This window comes from Phaseolus vulgaris, chromosome 10 (assembly GCF_000499845.2).
Source record: "Phaseolus vulgaris cultivar G19833 chromosome 10, P. vulgaris v2.0, whole genome shotgun sequence".
NCBI classification, from domain to species: Eukaryota; Viridiplantae; Streptophyta; class Magnoliopsida; order Fabales; family Fabaceae; genus Phaseolus; species Phaseolus vulgaris.
Window position 1 is genome coordinate 44,029,935 of NC_023750.2, and position 23,832 is coordinate 44,053,766.

The following is a 23,832-nucleotide window of genomic DNA, read 5'->3' on the forward strand; positions in this document are numbered from 1 at the left end:
CTAGCTTATATTTTGATTACTTAAAATAAGATAATAACATTTGTGAGGTCGTTTGATATCTTTTAGGTATAAATAAGTTATTTTGATTCCTTGTGTTTCTGTCGTGCATCAGATTTAGACGGCCATGAATCCAAACATAAGTTTATTGTAATTTATATATCAAAATATCAATTTCATTTTGTTTGAATAACATAAAAACAAAGTATGGACAGATTGTGACGGGCAAACTACCCTACAAATGGGGCTCTTAAGGGCATTTGGGAGAAATAACAAGGTTAGGGTGTGACGTATCACTGGCAATGACCTGATATGATACCAAACAAAAACCTCTTTTCTGTGATAAATATGTGAAGATAGCACACTGCACATTGTGCACGCCTTCAACCACTTCTCTTTCGTTGTGGGAACCTTTTTTGAATACATACAAATATATGACCACAAAGTTGGCCCTCAAATTTTGAAAGACGTGTAGGGATAGAATAACAAGGAAAAGATGGCATGGAGTTATATGCAATACATTTGTATTTATTTTACTGCTTAAATAATGACCTTTTTTGTGATTAGTGAAGGTCATCATGGTATTAGTTTGTTTTCCTCAGCTCCAATGATACATAGAGGACTTTACATTGAGTTGAACTTGGACTATATACAGAGAGCACACTAACCACACCATTAGGTGGGGATCATATGCTTATTCAGAAGGCTTATAATTATGAACACAGTTCCTCAAAACATTCAGTTGTAAGGATTAATGAAAGAAGAGTAGTCACGGATTCCTGCTCCTTCCCACCCCATCCACTCCTCCCATAGGTCGCAATCTGGTTCGTTCATTTCTCCCACTGGCTCATCTGTGTCACCATCATAAATAGCCTCGTATGTTAGTGCCCCATTTAATTCTCCTCTCAAGCTCGCCATCACTGTCTGCAATCCAATAATCAACATCCATATCCCAATTAGCAACCTTCTCAAAAAACTTCAAAACTATGGTATGGCCCATATCATATTATTGCCCCACTTTCAGATGTATTATCAGACAAATTAAACTATTGCTTTTGGTGCAATTGTGGGTGTAATTTCAATTATTGCTCACACTTTTAACAGCTTTTATTATGAACTGTGTATATTACTTTTGTTGGGGAGGAAAAGATAGCAATGATTGAACAGCATAGAAAAACCAGCAAGTTCTGAGAGTCTAGAAAAACCAGTAGTTTTAATTTTAAACAAGTTTCCATTCTGTGTTAAAGGTAAACCATGCAATTGAAATCTAGAGAAGGGGAAAATAACTTACATCATAAGCCTGGTTGATTTCGTGAAATTGCACCGTGCAATTGTTCCCTCTGCACACATCTGGATGATACTGGAACAAACACAACACAATACAACATCAACTAATTAATACTGGTATAATTTTATAAAATAATAATAATTGCCCAAACACCACACAGTTTGTGAAAATCAAGATCAAAACAGCTAAACCAAACATGAATCCAATCCATGGGGATAAAACAAAAAAAAACATGGCAAAGACACGCAAAAGGGGAATTTAAGGTTGGGATTGAAACCTGCAGAGCAAGCTGTCGGAAAGCCTTCCTGACTTCAGATTCAGAAGCGCCCGTTTGCACTCTCAAGGTCTTGTAAGAATTGATGACAGAAGGGGAAGAATAAGAGCAAAAAACCCCAGATCTGTTCTTCTTGGTATGCTTCCTTTCCCTGCCTCTGAATTGCATCCAAGAAGCAGAAGAAGCATTACCCCCAACAACCCCAGCAGTCGCAGCAGCCATTTTCAAAAGGGGCTTAATCTCACAAAACGAAATATCTAAAATGAAAAAGTCAGAAGCACCCAGAAAGGATCTGGCGATAAATAATGAAGCTTTGATGATTTGATGAAGGGAGATGTTGTTTAGGATGGATGAATGTGCACGGCAAGTTGAAATGACGGGGAATCTGTGGGAAGCTAAAATATTGGGTTGATTTTGGTTAGTGAATTTGAATAATTGTAGAGCAGATTAAAGGATAGAAAATAAAGTGAATGAAAGAGATTTATATAGAAAAGAAATGAATGGTGAAATGGGAGAATCTGAGGTGGGAGCAATTCATTGTTCTTATCCATTGAGTCAAGGTGACGTGGATGTTCGGATTTAGAGGTAGAAGACAGAAAAGGAGAGTCTCAGAAAGACACATTGTTACGCTTATCTTAACGTTGTCTTTTTACATTTTTACTTGGTCCCAATTCATAACCCTTTCATTTCTTCCAATTTTAGCCTCAACACCTCTTTTTTTAAATACTTCCAATCACTGTTAGTTAATTCTTTTCAACTATTCCTTATTATTTTTAGCTTTTACTTGCTCTTATTTCATGACCCTTCTTTTAATTTCTTCCCAATTTAACCCACGGTTAATCTTAATTAACCAACGAGGTTCGAATATGTCTCTTAAATGGTGTATCTGTGTTTAAATGGTGTATCTGTATCAGACATCAATATTTGTATAATACTTATAGGACACGTATAATGAAGTACTATTAAAAAATATTAATTAGATTTATAATAATTCTAATACGATTTTAACATAATTTTAAAAAAATATATATATTATTTTTAAAAAAAATTAAATTTATTGTAGAAAATTTTATTATGATTATAAAAATAAGAAACAAATCATTTTGAACAGTCATGAGAAATATCTTTTCTGTTAATAAAATATCTTTTCTGTTAAAAAATATTTATGCACATAAATTTTTATTGTCAATTTATATAATTCATAATTATATGATATATATATTCGTGGTCATGTCCTATATTTTAAAAAATTATACATATTTTTATATTCGCACTCCGTATATATGCTAATTAGTCAACACCCCTTTTCATACAATGTAATTTTGTTATCAATATATAAATTACTTTTATTATCAAATTATGAGGGCAAGTTTTTTTTTAATTAAAATAAATACTAGTTGATGATAAAAATAAATGAGCTTATCTTGAAGGCATATGCGAGTGGATATCCTTTCACCTTTTGTAATGTGGTTCCTCAACCCTCCAACTTCACTTAATATTGAACCCATTTTTAGTTTTTCATGTTTTGTCTATTTTGATTATGTGACACGTCACTCTCCTTTTCACAACACAACGATGATGGTGTTTAAAAAAATATCTTTAAATAGATAAGGAGATGAAGATAAACAAATTTTCCTATCATACAAATAATAAAAAGACCAAAATATTCTTAGATTTTCATACACATATCAAATATGTTAGTTATAGATCAATAATTAATATATTAAATGTTTCCTTTAAAACAACCAATGTATTAAATCTATTTATGGGATTTAGCATTGCTTCCTTTGACTTTTTTATACATGTCACATCTCTTGTCACAGACAAAAGAAAATGTCAATTATATTTTTTGTTTATAGTTTCTAATTTGGATTAATTTAATTGATGTATCCAATAATAACTAGCAACGCAAGTTGTAATGATTTTCAATGGCAATTTCTAAGAAAAAACTATATGCTTCAAGTTGGGCCCAAGAGCCCTATCAATTTGAAAAATTATTGGGATGGAAGAACATACGATTTATTTGAAGTTAAAGAAATAGGTATATATATTTTAGACTAATTTTTTTTATATATATATTAAAGTGGCAATGGTTATTGGCTCATAAATAAATATGGATGGTTAAGGTAAATGTTGTGATAATAAAATTTAGAAAAATAAAATTAATGATGTGTAAAAATAAAGTATAAAGTTGAAAAAAAATATCTTCATTATCTAAGAATATTGAATACAACGAACATCAACCTTTTCACACAAACTCAGATGAAACTGCTCTTTCAAACGTCAGAAAATTATTTAAAAATGTAAAATTATGTTTTATGTAGAGTTATTTAAAAATATTAAAATTGATTTTTCATAATTAATATAAAGGTGCAAGGGAGACAAGATATAAAGATAGACAATATAAAGGGGGAGAATTTGACTATATTTTATATTCTTAATTTGAGATTAAAATGATAAGTTTTTTTAAATATTTTTAAACTCTATTATATAGATATAAAAATTTAAATTATCTATTAATTTGAAATTCTTTTAAATATATTTGAAATAATTATTATAAGAAAACCACCATAAATAACCATTTATAATTAAGATTCTTTTTTGAAGTTTTGTTCCGGAAGAAATATCATTTAATTTTTGAATTTTTTTTCTTAAAAACCGAAAAGCCTGATAAATAATATGTAGATAAGAACATTGGGTGTCTGTAAAGTGGATAGCAAGTCCTAGTCAGCATACACGTGGCGCACATGTAGCCATCATATTGATAGCATCAAAACCGTACAAATAAGTGTATTTATGTGATAATATCAATAGCGGATTAATTTTATGTATTAAAGTAATTTATGTAAGGATATGTGTTTTATGTGCTAAAATAAGTGTATTAATTAATTCAGAAATGATAATTAAATTTAATATATGATTAATTTTTAATATAATTAATTGTGTTTAAGATATGTATGAGTTTTTTTGTGGATTAGTTTTTAGTTTTATGAAAGGATGGTGGTTATCTTAAAAAGGAGGTGTGAGCATAGTATGCCGAGGGGTGTAAAAAATATAAATAGTTTAGTTTATAGTCATTTTTGGGCTTACGGTTGGACTAAATCAAATTCTCATATTTGAAAACATAAACAGGAGACAATAAGTGCTGATAGAAATTATTGGGTGCAACAAGCAAAAGTTGTGTCTATGCAGTTGAAATTGGGCTTCACAAAAGTAAGCTCAGAACAAAACTATGACATCGATATAGTACACTTTAATTTTTAATTATGCTTTTTTTTTTATCTTTTCGATTACATTCGATTGAGACTTTATATTCAAAAATTAATATTTTTTTTATATTTTAAGGGTAAATAAAAAATTATTTCATGTCTAGTAAGTTTAATATTAAAATAAATAAAAAATTACGTTTTAAAGATAATTTTAGTCTACTAATTTGAACATAATATCATAATCACACCATTAACTTACTAAATTGTTTTAGCAAAAAATATTTTTAAAAACCATCATTTAATTTAAATACACACGGAGTAAAATGTTAAAAGATATATGACATTTTATAAAGTATTGTGCCCAATTTAATAATTTTTTTAACCAACCCAAAAAGCTTAAGTTGGGTTCATGGATCATGAGTTGAAAGATTGAATTAAAATAGTTACGTAACAGTTTTTATACAAAAATAGTTATTATAAAATGTTCTAAAAATAAGAATAAAATTATAAAATATGTATACGAAAAATCAGTGTTTGATCGCACATTGATTTAAATACAGAATAGTATATAATCTTATAATAGGCACAATCTTGCATTTAATGGAATCTACGGCTTACAATGATTCAGATTTATGGTATTCCCATATAGAATAATCATAATGGTAAATAAAATGTACTTGGTAAGATTCTGATCAACTTTTTTGTTTGTAATATATAAAGACTTTGAACATAAGTCCTCACATTCTAGAAAGCTTACTCTATCCTTTTCCAAGAACCATTCAAAGGTAAGAGTTTCTGCTTTACCCAACATATAAAAGGGGTTAGAAAATTAGTATGAGTATTTTGTAATGTTACTTTCTAAAGAAGTATTATAGAAAGACAAATGGGTAGGTACAATTTATAAGTAAATTTGACTTACAATAATCACATTACATTAATTAATTTGACTCTAAGTAAGGGAGTTCAAGTATCTTCTAAGACTTATATATTTATAGAAATTTGATTTGAGAATTGATTATATACAAGTTCAAAATAAATTAAATAGTTTAGATAAGATCCTAACCTATCTCAAATATCGAGCTAAATGGAAATCATTTCAAAATCTGAGTTACTATTAGCCGTCACTCTCTGACCTTGGTCCAAAAAAGCATTTCGTCGATTAATACTTCATATTTATCATTACTTATCCTAAAAATAATCAAAGTGAATTCTCAATGAGGATGTCATCTTCTAAAATAACCATGCTCCACTGCCCTTTAAGTTGGTTGTTCTATATGCTACCAAAATTCATATTGAACCCTCTTGTTTGGTCGCAACAGAAGGTCCCAGGAGTACCGCTTCCACCTTGAGTTGGTCAACCCTCCTCCAACGAATCCTCCTAATGTTGTGTTGAAATATCCCAAAATAAACATCTCGTGTTTAGTGATATAGCTTGGGGATTGATACTTTCGATGGGATCAAACAATCAGAATGACTCTCAATAGTATCGTAGATGACCTTCCTTTACTAGTTTGGCGAGTTAGGTCATTAAGGCGAAACATATATTTGTATCATAACCATAGGCATGCTGGAATTTGCACCAAGCATCCCGAATATGACCAAGAAGATGCTTGGTCTTTCAAGGGAACCGTAATCTTTTTGGATATATCATCATCCGTGAGGATTTGTTTTCAAGAAACTTTGTGTCTTTCTTTCTCTTCTCGTGGCTTTTAAGCCACGTAAGGTACATATCATCGATCAAGGTCATTCTTCTTTTTTCAGTCTCCATTCCAGGTCATTCTCCTTGTACTTTGATAGTTGTTGTCATTTTTCTTCTGCCTCGATATGAGGATCTACTTTGGATTTCAACCATAGATTCAACCTTATTATGAAGGGTTGGCTTGTAGCTCCTTTACAAAGACATCAACAAACATCTCCTAATTTGGTTGATAAATTCGTTCTAAGATATCATAAAGTACCGGAGATAGTTCTTCAACGTCACTTTCTCTTGTTGTTTTATGTCAAAAAGGTCTACAATCCTAGAAGACTTTACTTTTTTGGCCGTAAACTCCTCCATGAACATTTTGGAAAAAAAATTGGAAAGATGTAATTGCCTAATCAAGAATCATGCTAAACCACTACAAGGTGGTTTCCATAAAAATACCCACAAACATGTTACATAGGACAACGTCTGATTCACCCTAGATCAACATCTAAACTCGAAAAACTTTGAGGTAGTTCTGAGTATGATTTTCGATACCATATATTGTGGTGGTTCTAACCTCCATGATTTCTCATGAAGTTGTTGTGTATTTTATGAAGTCTTGAAATATTTTTCCATATACTCTCTTTTTATCTAATCCCACAATTTGTTAAGGTTCAACTTTAAGCAAGTAAATTCAAGTCCCCTACTCCCTACCACGTACCATATCTATAGAGATTTTTTCTCCTAATAACCTTCACAGCATCAATTTAAGTTTAGAAAACTAATTGGAGAAATAAAATAAACACTATACAAAAAAAAATAGAGTTTTGAAATCCAAAAACATGGTTACTTTAAGTTCCAAAAAAATTCAATAAAAAAAAGGTTATTCTCACCAATCTGGCCACCCTATACATCGTCTAAGGGGTAACTTACATAACTAACAAACAAATGACCCAAAAGACAACCTCATAATACCTGGTTTGAAGACATTTCGAATGGTTTGTTTTGTTATTCCTGAATTTGAGGATGCTGTGTTATGCATGAAAGATGTGAGAATGAAGAGTGGAGTTGCGTGAGGGGTGGCGAGTCGATGACGTGAGCAGTCAGAACAGAGAACCGGACCCACCCAACCCAACTCTCTCTTTCTAGATAGGAGTTGGTGACTCACTCCATACCCCAACCTCAATCATTCATCACACCATCGTATCAATCTTTTTTTCTTTCTTTTTTTTTCTTTTTTCTTTTTTATATAACAAAAAACGTGATAAAGGAATTTATGGGAACACAGAAAATGGAAAAAAAGGAAGGTCTCATTCTCACCAACTTCTGATGCCAAACCATGGTGGTGCGGTTGATGAGGTGGCGTCTCTCCATTGGTGGACCCAGTGGGCGTGGTTGGTGAATCACTCAACCCTTCTCTCTTTCCTTAAAATCCACGACTCCTTCTTCACTTCCCACCCACTCTCATCATCGCAATTACACCATCTTTTCATTCATTACAGAGATGATCATCACCGTCAAGGAATCGACCATGGTGCGCCCGGCGGAAGAGCTCCACCGCCGTCTGCTGTGGAACTCCAACGTCGACCTGGTGGTGCCGAATTTCCACACGCCCAGCGTCTACTTCTACAGACCCAACGGCGCGTCTAACTTCTTCGACGGGAACATTCTCAAGGAGGCCCTCAGCAGGGTGCTGGTGCCCTTCTACCCAATGGCCGGGAGGCTCCGCCGGGACGAAGACGGTCGCGTGGAGATTGACTGCGACGGTCAAGGCGTTCTCTTCGTGGAGGCCGACACCGGTGCCGTCGTCGACGACTTCGGAGACTTTGCACCCACGCTTGAGCTCCGGCAGCTCATCCCCGCCGTGGATTATTCGCAGGGGATCGAAACCTATCCGCTCTTGGTGTTACAGGTGCGTTTTTCTTCTCTTGCTGAACTTTTTTTTGTTGAACTATTCGGAAAATAAGTCAAAGATTAACTTACCAAACGAGACGACGTATATTGACCTTAATGTCATCGGAAGTCATGGAATTTGGAAGAGATAATAAGAATAGTATCTGAGTTATGTATGAGTCAACACGACCCATGCTTACTCTGTTTTCCTTTTGCAGGGACGATGATGCTCCTTTCGCATCATCAATTTTATCTTATATTTCAATTATTATTTTAATATAAAAAAATAGTTGTCACATGAATTCAAAATTATATTTCATAATAAAATATTATATTAAAATAATAATTTATGGAATTGTAAATTTAAACGTAACTGAAAGGTGAAACATAATTTAGAAGAATAATTTTGATTGAAATACAACTAAAAAAGGCTTTATGTTACGCAATAACCATAAACTAAGAAATTTCAGAAAAAAAAACTCTTTTGAAGTAAAAATATTATGTGCTGTAATAATAACTCTTGATCTAGGTTTTATTATATCGAAAAAAATTATGTAATTTTTTTTTTACTTTTGTGAGATTTTATAAAATTAGGTGAATTTTGATAAAAGTTTTTTACTCTCAACACTCCTCTTAAATGGCGTGTCGGTGTTCGATACTCGTGTCGGACACCGATACTGACACCTGTAGGACACGTATAAAGTATCCAATTCAAAAAGTATTTGTTAGATTTCTGACAATTCTAGTATGATCTTAACACAATTTTAAAAAGAAAAAATACATTAATTTTCTCAAAATTCAAACTTTATTGTATAAATTTTTATTATGATTATAAAACTAAGAAACAAATCATTGTGAAACCAGTCATAAAAAAACATATTTCCGCTCCAAAACATAATCTGGAACATAATTGTACACATAAATTTTTATTGTCAATTTATATAATTCATAATTATATAATATATAGATCTGTGTCCTTGTATCCTACATTTTAAAGATTTTACGTATCTCCCGTAGCTTTTTCACCCTTCATCATGATTTTTATTATTTTTTATTTATCTTACAAATTGTATATAAAATAAGAGTGCTACGGTCCCAAATTACTGGTTAATGAATGCGGTTGGTGAATTAGACATTTGAGGCATGGTCCGAGGATAGAAATATCTTTCCTTTTAAAGTTTTAATTATAAATTATATAAATTAATAATAAAAAAATTATATACATTTATTTAAGTAAAAAGGTATTTCTAAATGATAAATTAAAAAAAAATGTTTCTTTATTTCTTATTATTAGCTTAATTATTTATGTTCAAAATTTGATTTTAAGAAATTTTAGGTGACGCACTTCAAATGTGGAGGAGCATCACTGGGAGTTGGTATGCAACATCACGTAGCAGACGGTGCCTCTGGTCTTCACTTCATCAACACATGGTCCGATGTGGCTCGTGGCTTGGATGTTTCAATTCCACCATTCATTGACAGAACAATACTCCGTGCCAGAGACCCACCACGACCACTCTTTGACCACATTGAATACAAGCCACCACCACCCATGAACACCCAACAACACCCCACAAACTCTCACACTGTACCTGCAGATGTCTCCATTTTCAAACTCACACGTGACCAGCTCTGCACCCTCAAAGCCAAGTCCAAAGAAGATGGCAACACCATCAGCTACAGCTCTTACGAGATGCTGGCAGGTCATGTGTGGAGAAGTGTGTGCAAAGCCAGAGCACTTCCTCACGATCAAGAGACCAAGTTGTACATTGCAACAGACGGAAGGTCAAGGCTGCAACCTTCTCCACCACCAGGTTACTTTGGCAATGTGATCTTCACAACCACTCCTATAGCTGTGGCTGGTGATCTCATGTCAAAACCAACATGGTATGCTGCAAGCCGAATCCACAATGCTTTGCTGCGAATGGACAACGAGTATTTGAGATCCGCTCTTGACTATCTAGAGCTCCAACCTGATCTCAAAGCTCTTGTTCGTGGTGCACACACTTTCAAATGTCCAAATCTTGGCATCACTAGCTGGACCAGGCTTCCGATCCATGATGCTGACTTTGGTTGGGGAAGGCCCGTGTTCATGGGACCTGGTGGAATTGCTTACGAGGGGCTATCTTTCATAATCCCAAACTCCACCAATGATGGCAGCGTGTCTGTGGCAATAGCTCTTCAGCCAGACCATATGAAGGTGTTTAAGGATTACTTGTATGACATTTGAGGAATCATGGTACCTTTTGTTGTCTCTAGACGGTATGCAACTGTTCATGCCAACCATTTCAGTTATCAATAGACTACATTTTTCTTACAAGTGTTATACTCTGTAACCATTTATGAACTTCACCAACAATTAAGACTTGTTTCAGAATTGTCTGCACACGTCTCTGTCAGGTGCATTTTATAGAGTAATGTAAACTGAAAAGAACTACATTACACTTGATAGAAAAGCAAATCAGATAAATTTACAATTGGGAAAGTTATAAGAACTTCAAAAACAAGTCTTAAGCAATGATCTTGAAAATAACATTGTAGAGAACGGATATTTAACATAATTGAATTCAGAGCAATGTAAAATTGGTTCCTTTTCTGCTTCTATACCATCACTTATCAGTACTAACCAAAGCCAACACAAGTTAAATCTTTCCATTTTTGCATCGACATATACCCTTGAATGTTTTGCAAATTGCATCACCCCCTCTAAAATTTCCGGCAAAGGTTCAAATATTCATTCATTCATATCATTCATATTACATTGTTATTCATTGATATGATGGATGAGAAGCTACGAATATTGAAAGGGAGGACACAAACTGATCTGCAAGCGAAGACCAAAGTATGTATTGAAAAAGGAAGTAGGCATCATATAGCAGCAATGAAAAAGAGCAACGTGTGGTAACCATTGTTTTCTGCGTGAATTAGTTCATCAGATCCAGTGGAAAGGAAATAATGTGACTGATATAGCCATGCTTACGCATAGATTAAATGTTGAGACCCAAAAGTGAGGCTTTGAGGGTGCTGAACTCTGGCGTGGCCGGCGAGTAACATCTGCACTGCCCCCAGTTCCTGTCTTTCCTTTCTTTCCTCCACCGCCTGAACTTCCACCTTGTGCTATTCTTGTAGTACTAACTACTTCGTCTTTGCACCCATTTTCAGTTTCATCAACTTTTTCTTTCAAAATTCTTGCCTCTTCCATGCTTATTCCATATAATTTCCCTACACCGAATACCATTAGTTTAAAGTGAAAGAAAAAACAATTACTTTGAAAGGCTGAAGAAGTGGGGGTACCAAGAAGTTGTTGTGCTTCTCCATTGCTCTGGATCAGGCCTTTACCTTCTGAAATTGATATGGCATGAATGCCTGAGATGAGTAGGGAAAGAACAAGGAATCTCACCACCATGGTAGGGAAAGGCAAGGGTGATTCTTTGTAAACCAGTTGGGTGCCAAAGGCTAGGACAAGTGAGGGTGACAGATTTTGAATCATGTGGTGTTGGGGAGGGTTATGGTATTTATAGGTTTTATTAATTTATTCCACCAAGTAAAGGTGAGAATTCACATTTGAGATCATACTTAGTAGGAATGGTGATGCAGGGTATTAGGAGGAGAAGTATTTGGTGGAGACAGAATAAGAAAAAGTGATGCCATTTCAGAGACGGTGGAAAAGTCTGAAGCTGTGAGGCATGGCTTGAAGTGTAATCATGGAACAGAAGAGGCATATTAGACACATTACTATACCTTTAGCACCACTATGTTCCTTTTATTTGCAGGGTAGGGACGATATATTCTACATAGATTGATTTCTGAAGTTCATGTTTAAGGCAAAATGCTTCGCAGACAAGAGAATAGGAATAATAAGTAAGGTATGCTTACCTAAAAAGCAATCTGTAAATATATTAAGACTACATTCTTTATTTTTATTAATATTCTTATTTATACAAAACATTGTAGATTAAAGTTATTTAAATATATTCTTAATCTTTTAAATTTTAATTTTTTTATGTTGGTTTTTCAGTTAAAGGGTTTCACTTTATAGGTGTTTTCGAAGAGGATTGAAACAAGAAAATTATTATTCCGGTCTACCTCTTTCATCTAAAAATGGTCTTAGTACTCTTCTTTTACCTTATTACTCTTTGTTCCCGTGAATTCTAAGCTCGAATGGTACCTGTAAAACGACGTTATAGTAAGATTTTGGTACTCGATGTTATCAGTACTGGATTATGACATATCCGATTATTTTGAATTTGTGCCTATTAATATGATTATTATGGGTCATTTACTATTGGGTCAGATTAGAAATTTGGATCTTAATTAGGAGTGTGTTACCTAATGTCTGACCACTGATTAGTCTTGTTAATCTTTTGTTTGGACATAATGGTTTTAGTAATATGGATCGGCTTTGATTGGATGTTGAACCTCCATGTATCCTACTGACCCAATCTGTACACTTGTCCCAGACTTGAGGAGCTTGAATTCAAAGAATCTTTGTGAGAGTTACACTTTTCAAGATGAAATGTGACGTTGAATTAAAAATAACATTTGTGATGATTAAAGGAATAATAAGATTAACAAATTAATGGGAAAATCAAAAGAAAAACTGTCCAATTTAAAGTAATAAAAAATATATTTAAATAAATTAAAATAAAAACATTTCGTGGTGTCTATTATTTGTTTTTTAAGAATAGATAAGATGAATTTGTTCAATTGAATCTCCTCAAATTAGTAGACCATTGGATAGGCTTGCTTGCTTCCATGCTAAAGTCCTTTTGTCTAAGCTTATTATACAATATTTTTTAATATATGCATTATATTTCATGTCATTTAGCCTAGATTAACTATATTATTAAACAAAAAGTATTTATTATAAACTAAATTGTATGCATATAAATTGGAGTGCTTATTACAAATATATAAAAACACTTTAATTAAATTAAATATCATACTTAACTTATAATAATTGATTCTAATATAACTATTTATAGCAACGGATTTCACAACAGTTTTAAGACAGTTTTCCAAATTATGTTTTGCACAATTTTTAGATTGGTCAATTTAGAAATTTTCACATCTCTAGTTTAATCTTATTTCTCACATGTATGGTAGTATTTTAGTCGTATAAATAAATTACAGTAACTTTCTCACTAAAGTATTAATAATTTCTCGCCAATTCTTTCTCAAATTAATTACAACCATACTTGAAACCAAGATAACAACTATATTTTGACATCATAATACATGGATATATACGTGAATGGATTAAAAAATAGATAGAGAATAAGAAAAGGAGTAATGTGAATGAACATAATTGTTAGTTTTATATTCTGGTAGTTTGAACATGGGACGTGAAAGAAGTGAGTTGGCGAATGAAAAAAACTATAAAATCCAAAATGTTGGTCTAAAGATGGAGAAGAAGGTGAATGGGTGCATGCAAGCATCATTTGTAATCGTTCCTTTCTGTGATCATCTTCAACCCAAAATACCGTCCGAGCATCATCAGGGTGGCCTGAGGATTGGTTCCCGGCGACACGCTGAAGACGGATCCGTCAACAATGCGAAGAGAATCCACTCCGATGACCTTCAGATGGGGATCAACCACCCTGCCAACCACGCAGCCGCCGTGGTAGTGCCAGATGGTGCTCACAGTCCGCCGGCAGAAATCCGCCATGCGAGGAAACTCCGTTTGGTGAAGCGGCAGGGCGGGGCCTATGAACCGGAAGTCTGCTTCCCCGAACCAGTTCGAGAATTTAAAGTCCTTCAAAGCCCTGCTCCTGAGGATTTCTGCTATCTTCCTGCTCCCGTTCACGCAGCGCTCAAGGTCCACGAGGTTGTCGAAGTAGTTGAACCTCACGCGGGGATTCGCGTCGACGTCGGTGGAGGCGAGTCGCAGAAAGCCGGCGGAGAGAGGGCCGGAAATCTTGGAAATGAGCGTGGCCACGGTGAGGTAGAGCGGGGAGCGGACGAAGGCGTTGTGGCGGGGGGAGATGAAAGGGACGACGTTGGATGCAGCCTCGATGTAAGCGCCGGAATCGGTAATCCCCACGACTTGGATGAGAGAATGGTCGAGTGGAAGCGAGGGGAGAATGGTGATTCCGTTTCTGGGATTATCGTAGAGGAAGTGCCCCACGTAGGGGAGGTGGTGAGCCACGGGGATCCCCCATGATGAGAGATAAGGCCTTGAACCGATCCCGCTCAGAAGAAGTAGCTGAGGGCTTCCAATGGCACCGGCGGAGAGGATCACCTCTCCGTGTTCCTGCAAAAATGCGCGGTGGTGCCTCCCTCTCTGGTCGCGGAACAGAGCTCCAATGGCGGTGGAGCCCGCCAGAAGCAGCCTCTCCACGGTGGCGTGAACAGCGACCTTGATGTTGGATGGGCGAGCGTGTCTGAGAAGATCCGCAGAGGTGTGTCTTCTGCCGGAGCTGTCGAACGTGGAGCCGCCAATCTTGGTCCCCTTGGCGTGGTCCAGAGTGAAACCGTTGTAGGGAGTGACCCCTGTTTCCAGCAAGGCGTCGCGAACAGAGGATTGCCACGTCTTGAGTTTGGGTCTGAACACGATTTCCTTCTCCACCCACTGGTACGACTGGTTCACCAGCGCCAGGTCCCACGGCAAGCCCGACCTCTCGAAGAAATCCCGGTGGGCTCGGCTGTAGAAGCCCGCGTTGATGGCGCTGCTGCCGCCAAGAACCCGCCCACGCGCGTTGGGCACTCCCTCCTCCGAAATGAAAGCCTGCGCGGGCGAGTCCTCTGTCTCAACGTTCAAGAGATTGTTCAAGAACCCTTCTTGGTTCATCAGGTTGGGGTTCCCGCTCCCAACGCCGCCTCTTTCAAGCACAAGCACTTTAAACGAGTGCGAGAGCGTCGCCGCCAGCGGGCACCCCGCAGTGCCGCCACCCACGATGATGTAGTCGTAGTATTCTTCAACGGGCAACTCGGTGGCGTTGACCACCATCTTCAGGTAACTGGGCTCTGATCACATGACATGACACAGTATGAAAGCATGGCAAAGCAAAGCAAAGCAATGCAGTTTTAAGATAGGAACAGTGATTCACCTTTATGTTGTCGAGTTTGTGATTCTTGGTGTTGAGAAGTGGTGGCGGAAGCAAACAGTGTGGTGCACAATATGAACAGGGCCACATACTCTAAATGTACAGAGCTTATGGGTCGCTCCATGTTTCTTCTTCTTGCTTCTTGTTGAGAAGAGAAAGAGTGAGTGAGAGTAGCAGAGAACCAATTTAGAACCTTCTTTTGTAAGCTTCACAAGTTTTTATCACGGCTAATTAGCCAAACAAATACACATCCATAACCATATTACTTCTTTTAAGTTAATATAAATGGATTTATATCAAATTTAAAGAATCTATTTAACTAGATTTAAATTAGATATAGATTAAATAACTTTTTAGATTTTAAAAAATTAAAATGAATTTTTTTTCAACTCACTCCATTTTGTTTTCTTGTTTGTACATGGGAGTGTGACACTGATGGACCCAAATAGGACTAATCTTACCTAGCAGAAACACTGACACACACCGCAATACGGATATACGAAAACATTTATGTATACAAGTATGTTCTAGATTATTTTTTGAGTAAAAATATATTTTTCATAACTGATTCACAATGATTTGTTTCTTATTTTTATAATTATAATAACAATTTATACAATAAAGTAAAGTTTGAATTTTTAAGAAATTAATGTATTTTTCCTTTTTAGAATTGTGTTAAAACCGTACTAGATTGTTAGAAATTTAACAAATACTTGTTAAATTGGACACTTTACGGATATATGTCCTACAAGTGTCATACGAATGTCGGTGTCCGATATGAGTATCGAACACCGACACGTCATTTAAAAGGAGTGTCCGACCTTTATAGATCCACCCCTTAATTGATTGGGTTGGATGATTAGGTTAATTAAAAAGATTTGACTTATTTAATTTTAGTTGGATTGGAACTAGTCAAAGAGTTGGAAGTTGAATTAACCCTATTAAAGTCTTACGTGCTCACTAATAAATAATACATGAACACTTATTCTAGAAATGAAACATTGAATAAAAAAATGATGAAGATTAAAATGATTTGATTTGAAATAATAAAGACATAATTAATTTTTCAATGCATATTTCTATTTGTAAAACTGAGTTCATCTCATTATCACTATCACAACTAAGAGATGAAAGCATTCTTTTGGTTAAGGACAAAAACATAAGATTATTCAAACCCATTGCTCGCTTCACATTTGAACAACAATACCAAAATAATTTCTTTATTTTTCATATCCTTTTCTACAAACCACCAAAACACAAGGAAAATTTATGGAAAATTCAGCTTTACTAAAGAAAATTCCCAAAATAATTTTCCTAGAAATTGACACTTTTCTTAAAAATGTGATTGAGAGAAATTTACAATCCTATTAAGATGGTATCATTGGAATTATTACACAAAGTCTCTTTTAAGTTATTTGTGTTAATTCCTTTTGAAGAAACTTTTTCCTCTTTTAAGTTCTCAAAGTCTCTTTCATCAAAATATACAATAAACTTTCATGGATATTACAAATAAACATTTTTACTTCTAAAACTTTAACTTCACTTAATAAAAAAAAATCAAATATGAGCACACACTAATTATTCTATTAGACCCACTATATAATTATTTAATATTTTGATAATGATAAGTTGACACCAATTTGATTTACTTTACATTCTTTTTATAAACATCATATAAAAAAAACTTAAAAACTTATGATTTTTTTTGAACTTGTAGTTGTTTTTTTTAATATATTTGTATTAATATTAAATAAAAATTAATTTTATAGAAAAAAAATAATTAGTTGTTATATTAATAAAATTAGATACTATTTTAGTGACTACAAAAATTATTAATATATAAATTAGTTTTTATTATTAATAAATATTTTCTAAATCGTATTTAATTAAATATCAACTTTAGATAGTTAGTAGATAAAACCTAGTACTAATTAGATACTAATTTAAAAATTATTTATTAATAATAAAAATTAATTTTGATACTAATATTTTTTTAAACTCTAAAATAGTATATAATTTTATTAATATAATAATTAATTATCTTTTGTCTCTAATTTTTTTTATTTAATAATTTTTTTTAATCTCCTACGAAATACTATATTTTCTTATGTTGAGCTTATAACCACATATGGTAAGTGGATTGTGTCCAATTAAAATTCAAAGCATTACATGATAAATAGTATTTTTTGTAACTTTTAAAAGTCTCACATTTTGTAATTAACTTATATTTATTTATTATTTTCAATTAAAAGATTTTGTTAAAAAATAATAAACGTTTTCAGAACTTAAAAACCCACTTAATTGAATGATACTAGGTGCATTTTTTGTCATTTAGTTAGTATTTGGATTGCAACTCCACATATCATGAGTGTTCAAGATATATGTGTATCTTCCTAAATCTTCCATGGAATTTAAAATTTTCCTCATAATACAAAAATGAAAATAATGTGAATACAATTTATATTTTATGTTAAAAATATATATAAATAATTATACAAATAAAAAAAAATTAGTGGAGCACATATTCAGTGTTAAATATTACTTAAATGAAAACATCAACACTATATAATGTATTAAATACATATGGTGCATTATTAATTATTATACAATATATTTAATAAATACAAAAATAAGTATTATTTAATATTTATATAAATGCTATAGTAATAATGTGTGAAATATTAATTATATAGTATATTTAATAAATACAATAAGTAGTAATATTTAATGATTAATAATTAAACTTGATATAATAATATATTTTAAATACAAGTTTATATGAAATTCATACATTTACAAAATTGTTCTATAAAAAATATTAAAAAAAACTTTAAATTGAGTAATGGAATTATACACATTGAAACTTATTTTTCATACATCAGATTAAACACAAATTATAAAAAAAAAATATAAGAAACTTAATTTTTTATAAATAATATCTGTAGAGAAATTTATGTATTAAACGATACATTTTCTTAAAATCTGTTTTTTTTTTTCACGCTTCATTATTATTGTCTTGAAAAGTCCACGGAAGATCTAGCGTTAGGGTAGTTGTTATGTTTTCACGCTTCATTTAACAATGACGTGGCAAAATGAATTAGTTAGTGCAGTTTACGAGGTTAATTAGATAGAGTTAAGAAGTTGATTAAAGAAGAAAGGAGTGATTAAGAATAGATTAGAAGAAAAAGAGTGATTAAGTAGGAAAGTGTATGATAAAAAAGGGGTGTAGAAAGGAATGAGTGGAGGAGAAAAATAAAAGGAAGAGATGAAAATAGAACGTGGGAATGCAGTTGTTGCGTGTTGCGAATGGGATTGGTTTGGTGAGAAAATAATAATGAAGAAAAAGAAAAGGTGTGTTTGTTTGTAGTGTGGAGTGTGAAGAAGTGCGGTGTAGGGTACATGGCAATGCAATTGGTCCACGTTCCCCACGGGCCCTGGAGGCGCGTGGACCCCATGCCTTTTAAATCTCGATTCCCTCTTTTGATAGCTACCTCTGCATTTACTTTATCAAAAAATAAGTTTGTTTTAAAATTTGTTTGTTTGGGAAAGCAAAAACCTTTTGTTGTATGGTGCAGAGGAACGAAATCAAATCAAATCAACTCAACACAACACAAAACTTCTGCATCAAAATTTTCTCTCTCAAACTTCCTCGAACCTTCTCTGCACTTAATTTTCCTTCGTTTTTCTTATTAATATTATATTATTCTTAACACAAATATTTATTATATATTCTTTTTTTCACACTGGATTCGAGACATGAGATGAGGCCGATGCAACTCCCACCGCCTTCCGCCTCCGCATCCGCCGCCGCTCCGGGACCGGCCAACAGCAAGGATCAGCGTCCCCAGCGCCGCCGCAAGGATCTCACGCTGCCGCTGCCGCAGCGCGACACTAATTTGGCGGTGCCGCTTCCTCTTCCGCCGTCCACGGCGCCGGCCCAGGCCAGCGGCGGGGCCAGCCAGCAGCAGCAGCAGCAGCAGGTGATCCCGTTCGCGGAGCTGGAGAGGATGAACCGAATCGGGAGCGGGAGCGGGGGGACGGTGTACAAGGTGGTCCACCGAACGACCGGGCGCGTGTACGCGCTGAAGGTGATATACGGCCACCACGAGGAGTCGGTGCGGCGGCAGATCCGCCGCGAAATCCAGATCCTGCGCGACGTGGACGATCCGAACGTGGTGAAGTGTCACGAGATGTACGATCAGAACAGCGAAATCCAGGTGCTGCTGGAGTTCATGGACGGGGGATCTCTGGAGGGGAAGCACATCCCGCAGGAGCAGCAGCTGGCAGATCTGTCCAGGCAGATTCTGCGGGGGCTGGCGTATCTGCACCGGCGGCACATCGTGCACCGCGACATCAAGCCCTCTAATCTGCTGATAAACTCGCGCAAGCAGGTGAAGATTGCGGACTTCGGCGTGGGTCGGATTCTGAACCAGACCATGGATCCGTGCAATTCGTCGGTGGGAACGATCGCCTACATGAGTCCCGAGAGGATCAACACGGACATAAACGACGGGCAATACGACGCCTACGCCGGCGACATATGGAGCTTTGGGGTTAGCATATTGGAGTTCTACATGGGCAGGTTTCCCTTCGCTGTGGGGAGGCAAGGCGATTGGGCCAGCCTCATGTGTGCCATCTGTATGTCTCAGCCGCCGGAGGCTCCTCCTTCTGCCTCCCTCCACTTCAGGGATTTCATCTCCCGGTGCCTCCAGCGCGACCCCTCTCGCCGCTTGTCTGCCTCAAAGCTGCTCGAACACCCCTTCATTGCCGCTCCCCACTCCAACCACAATCAGCTTCCTCCCAATCTCCACCAGCTCCTCCCCCCTCCTCCTCCCCGGCCTCTTCCCTCCTAGCAACCCTCTTACTCTCTTACTTCTTCCTTGTAATTTTTTATTTATTACAAATCAATGCTACATGCCTCCCTCCCCGCACAATGGATCGATGGATGAACGAACCACTGGATGCCCCCACCGCCACATGCCTAGCTACCCCTGTTGCTCTGCTGCTTTGTTTTCGTTTTCATTTTCATACAAATCAAATTTCAATATTCCATTTTCAGCCATACATTACAATGTTTTCTTTCTACTTACCATAACATGCTGCCCTGTTTGCTTTGCTTTTTTGCTTCTGTTTCTTTTTTTCTTATCGTATCTTTTTTAAGCCCTCTCTGAGTACGGTGTGTTGGAGGCAACCGAATGAATGATGGGTGTGTTTGCATGAGTCTGGTTGAGACTGGTGCTAATAGATTCTGCTCATCTATGTATGATTATTTCAGAACCTAAGTGGGACTCGGCGTCAGCCTCAGCCTCCTCTCTTTAATAGGTAATCTATGTATCTATCTATGTATCTATCCATCTATGTATGTGTTTGTTGTGGTGGAGTCGCCAATTTTTCCCTTCTTCCCTTTTCAATTTTGGATTTGGCTGCTCTTCTACTCATTCTCATTTTCTTAAAACAAACATCACTTTTGTCTCTCTACGCCTCATACTTGCTATTGCTACCTATTTTCTGTTAAAATCGATTCTCACCCCTATGAAGCACCTTTAGACCCTTTTTTTTTCAATTGCAGTTGCTGTACACGAGTTTTTTTTATCAGTAAAAGGGATATTTTATTGCATTATAAGGAAATATGGGTAGCAACTTCTGAAAATTGATCATGGTTGGATTGGTAGTGAGGTGGAACATAGAATTTATGGTAGTTTACCTGTCGCTTTGCTTGCATACAAATGAAAGAAGGGACATAATCTTGTTGTGTTGTGACACTTTTGGTTTGGTTCCTTTTGTATTCCTTTGTCTGTCTGATGCTATTGTTTGAGTAATTGAGACTCTTCTCAATTCTCACTCTGTTACCCGGATATGAAATTTGAACTTCCATGGTTGTCGTTACTCTTCCCAGTTTCAGGTAGGTGGTGTTCTCTTCTCATACCTTTTGATCATTTTATTATTTGGCCCTTCTGTCCAGAACCTTTTATTTTTGTTTTGATTCGTTTGTTAACTGTGTCTGTCTTAAACGTTGTTCAGTAAAGTAATATACTCCCACAGGATAGAAATTGTTGGTGTAAAACTATCAAAAAGTTTCTCAACAGCCACAAATCTGTCGGTAGAGCGTTTAACATCGTTGTTGACGAAATTAAGTCAAATTTCACGGCAGAGGTCAACACAAAGTTAATATAAGGTTTACACGTGCATGACTATAATGTATGTTTTTTAGATAACCAACAACAAAAGCTGGTCTTATAACTAAGTTTTTGGTATCTTAAACATGGTCTTTAAGTTCATACCATTGACATAGTATTACAAAATATAAATATTATAATTCCTAGGTTCAAATCGATGACCCAAATTATTCTCATTTTAAATCCAATGAAACTTATATTTTCGTTTTTATTTTGCTTATTCATACGATAAAAAAATGTTTCAAAGATAAAAAGAAAACTTTTTTTTCTTACTTTGATTATGTAACAGTACAAAGTACATTAAAGATTGAACCTGATTTTTGCCCTTTCAAACGTTTTGACTCAGGTTTATTTCTTCTTCTGTTGGTGTGATGGCTAGCTACTCTATATATAAGGAGAAAAAATCGCTAGGTTTTTTTGCCTCTGCTACAACTTGTAGGTTAGGAAGTTGTTTTACCTTGATTTAACCCTGTGTTTTTCTATACTGGTTCTGCAAATTTCTTCTTCCAGACTTGGCTTTGTTCTTCCATTTGGTTTGGTTGCATCTTAGTGAGTTATGGGTTACGTTAATTCAATAGAAAAAGAACACAGTATTTCCCAAATCCAGAAATTACTCGAAATGGAGCCATTGGGAGGTACCTGTGAATGGCAATGGCAATAATAGGTGGGTGAAGAAATGGCATTATGTATCCACTTTTTACAGCATACCAATGATGAAGAGATGAAACAGATACCCAAAATTGTGTTTGTTCTTGCTGCTTGCTAGCTATTCAAGAATTGCAAGAATCTGAAACACGTTGGTAAAGATCTCCACTACCAAAACATGGAGAATGAAGCTGAATTTAATGGTGTAGTTGGTTGGCTTAAAATTCCAAAGTCGTTGCAATGCCCGTCGTAAATAAAAGATTGCATTAAAAATTTATTCTGATTTGAATCTGAAATCAATACTCAAAATATTTTCCTTAGGTCAAAGAGTTGAATGTTAGGAGCAACACCCTTTGAAAAGGCACAAACTTTGAAATTTTCATTCATAGTATATAACAAGTGGATGAAAGTGGAGAAAAGTGCGAGACAGTTAGTTGACTATAGTTATATCAAGTGCTATTACATGGCAGCAACAGCGTTCACCGTTTCACCAACTATTTGTGTTTTAATGTGCATTCATATAGTTTGATTTTTTGTCAACATAATTTTCTAAATTTGATTGTGATTCAAATTGATTTTGAAATAACATATGTAGTACACACTCGCAGACACATTAATATATATAACAAATGTCTTCTAAATTCGCCCTTTCTTTTAATGTTTCACTCTTAAATAAAAAGTCATGTGGTATACCTCAGCAAAAAAAAATATATGATGAAATTATAATTGTACCTAGTACTATCGATCTATACGACCAAAATTATTATGTCTAAATAGAGGATTATCGAGGCTAATCAATGGTTCAATCATTAGGTAATATATTCTTAATCAGATCTAAATTTCCAATCTGATTCAATAACAAAAAGTCCATGATAATCGTATAAATAAATATAGATTACTAGAATTAGGTACATCATCATCCAGCACTAATAGCACCAAGTGCTGAAATCAAAATTTTACTTTGGAGTGTTTTTTACTTTTACAGGTATCATCCATGAAGTCGAGATAGTGAGGTAGAAGGAGAGCATGGTGACCATTTCAAGAGAAAATGAGAAGAGGTAAACCGATCGAGAAAGAAGATAATTGTTTGTTTAATTTCAATTCCGTTCGACAACATTAATAAATGTAAACTTTAGGAATCTAACTTCATTCTAGTAACTTATATGTTATAACTTTCGTCATCAAAGAGCGAAACAACGACTTGTGGAACATTTGTTTCTTTTTATATTTTTAGATAATGTAAGAACATGATTTTACTTTTGTCTTTATTTTTTTTTTACATTTTTTTTTGTTATGATAGGACTTTCAAGAATTTAACATTATTCTTGTAACTTACATGTTGTAACTTTCGTCATCGAATAGTAGAATAACGACTTATGATAAATTTGTCTCTTTTTATATTTTATAGATAATAAAAATACGACTTTTATGTTACTTTTAGAATTTTGACAAAAATAAATTATAAATGTATAAAAGATATATTATATGAAGAAGTTTGCAATTTATTTTATTCATGTACTCTACACATATAAAGTAAAAATGTAGTAAAATATTAAATAGTAACAATATCTCAATCCTAACTTCCTAAATTTGAGTAATAATTAAATATATTTTTATATT

The 23,832-nt window shown here is 34.7% G+C and overlaps 5 protein-coding genes across 5 annotated transcripts; 2 read left to right on the forward strand and 3 right to left on the reverse strand.

The window, feature by feature from the left end:
• Window positions 1–504: 504 nt before the first annotated feature.
• LOC137818306 (chaperone protein dnaJ 8, chloroplastic) lies at window positions 505–2,204 on the reverse strand. The gene is made up of 3 exons (XM_068621639.1): window positions 1,563–2,204; window positions 1,289–1,357; window positions 505–921 (listed from the first exon to the last, which is right to left on the reverse strand). Exons 1-3 carry the CDS (start codon window positions 1,779–1,781, stop codon window positions 736–738), a joined length of 474 nt encoding a protein of 157 aa, XP_068477740.1. The 5' UTR covers window positions 1,782–2,204; the 3' UTR covers window positions 505–735.
• Window positions 2,205–7,669: 5,465 nt separating this feature from the next.
• On the forward strand, window positions 7,670–10,731 carry LOC137818308 (shikimate O-hydroxycinnamoyltransferase-like). Its single transcript, XM_068621643.1, has 2 exons — window positions 7,670–8,364; window positions 9,682–10,731. Exons 1-2 carry the CDS (start codon window positions 7,957–7,959, stop codon window positions 10,573–10,575), a joined length of 1,302 nt encoding a protein of 433 aa, XP_068477744.1. The 5' UTR covers window positions 7,670–7,956; the 3' UTR covers window positions 10,576–10,731.
• A 335-nt stretch (window positions 10,732–11,066) lies between these two features.
• LOC137818309 (uncharacterized) lies at window positions 11,067–11,953 on the reverse strand. The gene is made up of 2 exons (XM_068621644.1): window positions 11,640–11,953; window positions 11,067–11,567 (listed from the first exon to the last, which is right to left on the reverse strand). The coding sequence occupies exons 1-2, from the start codon at window positions 11,833–11,835 to the stop codon at window positions 11,278–11,280; spliced, it is 486 nt and encodes a 161-aa protein (XP_068477745.1). The 5' UTR covers window positions 11,836–11,953; the 3' UTR covers window positions 11,067–11,277.
• Window positions 11,954–13,640: 1,687 nt separating this feature from the next.
• On the reverse strand, window positions 13,641–15,655 carry LOC137819648 ((R)-mandelonitrile lyase-like). Its single transcript, XM_068623552.1, has 2 exons — window positions 15,395–15,655; window positions 13,641–15,311 (listed from the first exon to the last, which is right to left on the reverse strand). The coding sequence occupies exons 1-2, from the start codon at window positions 15,513–15,515 to the stop codon at window positions 13,783–13,785; spliced, it is 1,650 nt and encodes a 549-aa protein (XP_068479653.1). The 5' UTR covers window positions 15,516–15,655; the 3' UTR covers window positions 13,641–13,782.
• A 2,941-nt stretch (window positions 15,656–18,596) lies between these two features.
• Window positions 18,597–20,455, forward strand: LOC137818152 (mitogen-activated protein kinase kinase 5-like). Its single transcript, XM_068621404.1, has one exon. The coding sequence runs from the start codon at window positions 19,153–19,155 to the stop codon at window positions 20,242–20,244; it is 1,092 nt and encodes a 363-aa protein (XP_068477505.1). The 5' UTR covers window positions 18,597–19,152; the 3' UTR covers window positions 20,245–20,455.
• The last annotated feature ends 3,377 nt before the right edge of the window (window positions 20,456–23,832 follow it).

What these genes read in the sequence shown, in the direction of transcription:
- LOC137818308 (XM_068621643.1), top strand. Translation starts at nt 7,957, where the DNA reads ATGATCATCACCGTCAAGGAATCGACCATGGTGCGCCCGGCGGAAGAG. An exon ending in ATCCGCTCTTGGTGTTACAG is followed by an intron (nt 8,365 to 9,681) that starts GTGCGTTTTTCT and finishes AAGAAATTTTAG; the next exon opens with GTGACGCACTTCAAATGTGG.
- LOC137819648 (XM_068623552.1), bottom strand. Translation starts at nt 15,515, where the DNA reads ATGGAGCGACCCATAAGCTCTGTACATTTAGAGTATGTGGCCCTGTTC. An exon ending in ACAAACTCGACAACATAAAG is followed by an intron (nt 15,312 to 15,394) that starts GTGAATCACTGT and finishes TCATGTGATCAG; the next exon opens with AGCCCAGTTACCTGAAGATG.
- LOC137818309 (XM_068621644.1), bottom strand. Translation starts at nt 11,835, where the DNA reads ATGATTCAAAATCTGTCACCCTCACTTGTCCTAGCCTTTGGCACCCAA. An exon ending in AGAAGCACAACAACTTCTTG is followed by an intron (nt 11,568 to 11,639) that starts GTACCCCCACTT and finishes TATTCGGTGTAG; the next exon opens with GGAAATTATATGGAATAAGC.
- LOC137818306 (XM_068621639.1), bottom strand. Translation starts at nt 1,781, where the DNA reads ATGGCTGCTGCGACTGCTGGGGTTGTTGGGGGTAATGCTTCTTCTGCT. An exon ending in TCCGACAGCTTGCTCTGCAG is followed by an intron (nt 1,358 to 1,562) that starts GTTTCAATCCCA and finishes TGTTTGTTCCAG; the next exon opens with TATCATCCAGATGTGTGCAG. An exon ending in AAATCAACCAGGCTTATGAT is followed by an intron (nt 922 to 1,288) that starts GTAAGTTATTTT and finishes ATTGGATTGCAG; the next exon opens with ACAGTGATGGCGAGCTTGAG.
- LOC137818152 (XM_068621404.1), top strand. Translation starts at nt 19,153, where the DNA reads ATGAGGCCGATGCAACTCCCACCGCCTTCCGCCTCCGCATCCGCCGCC.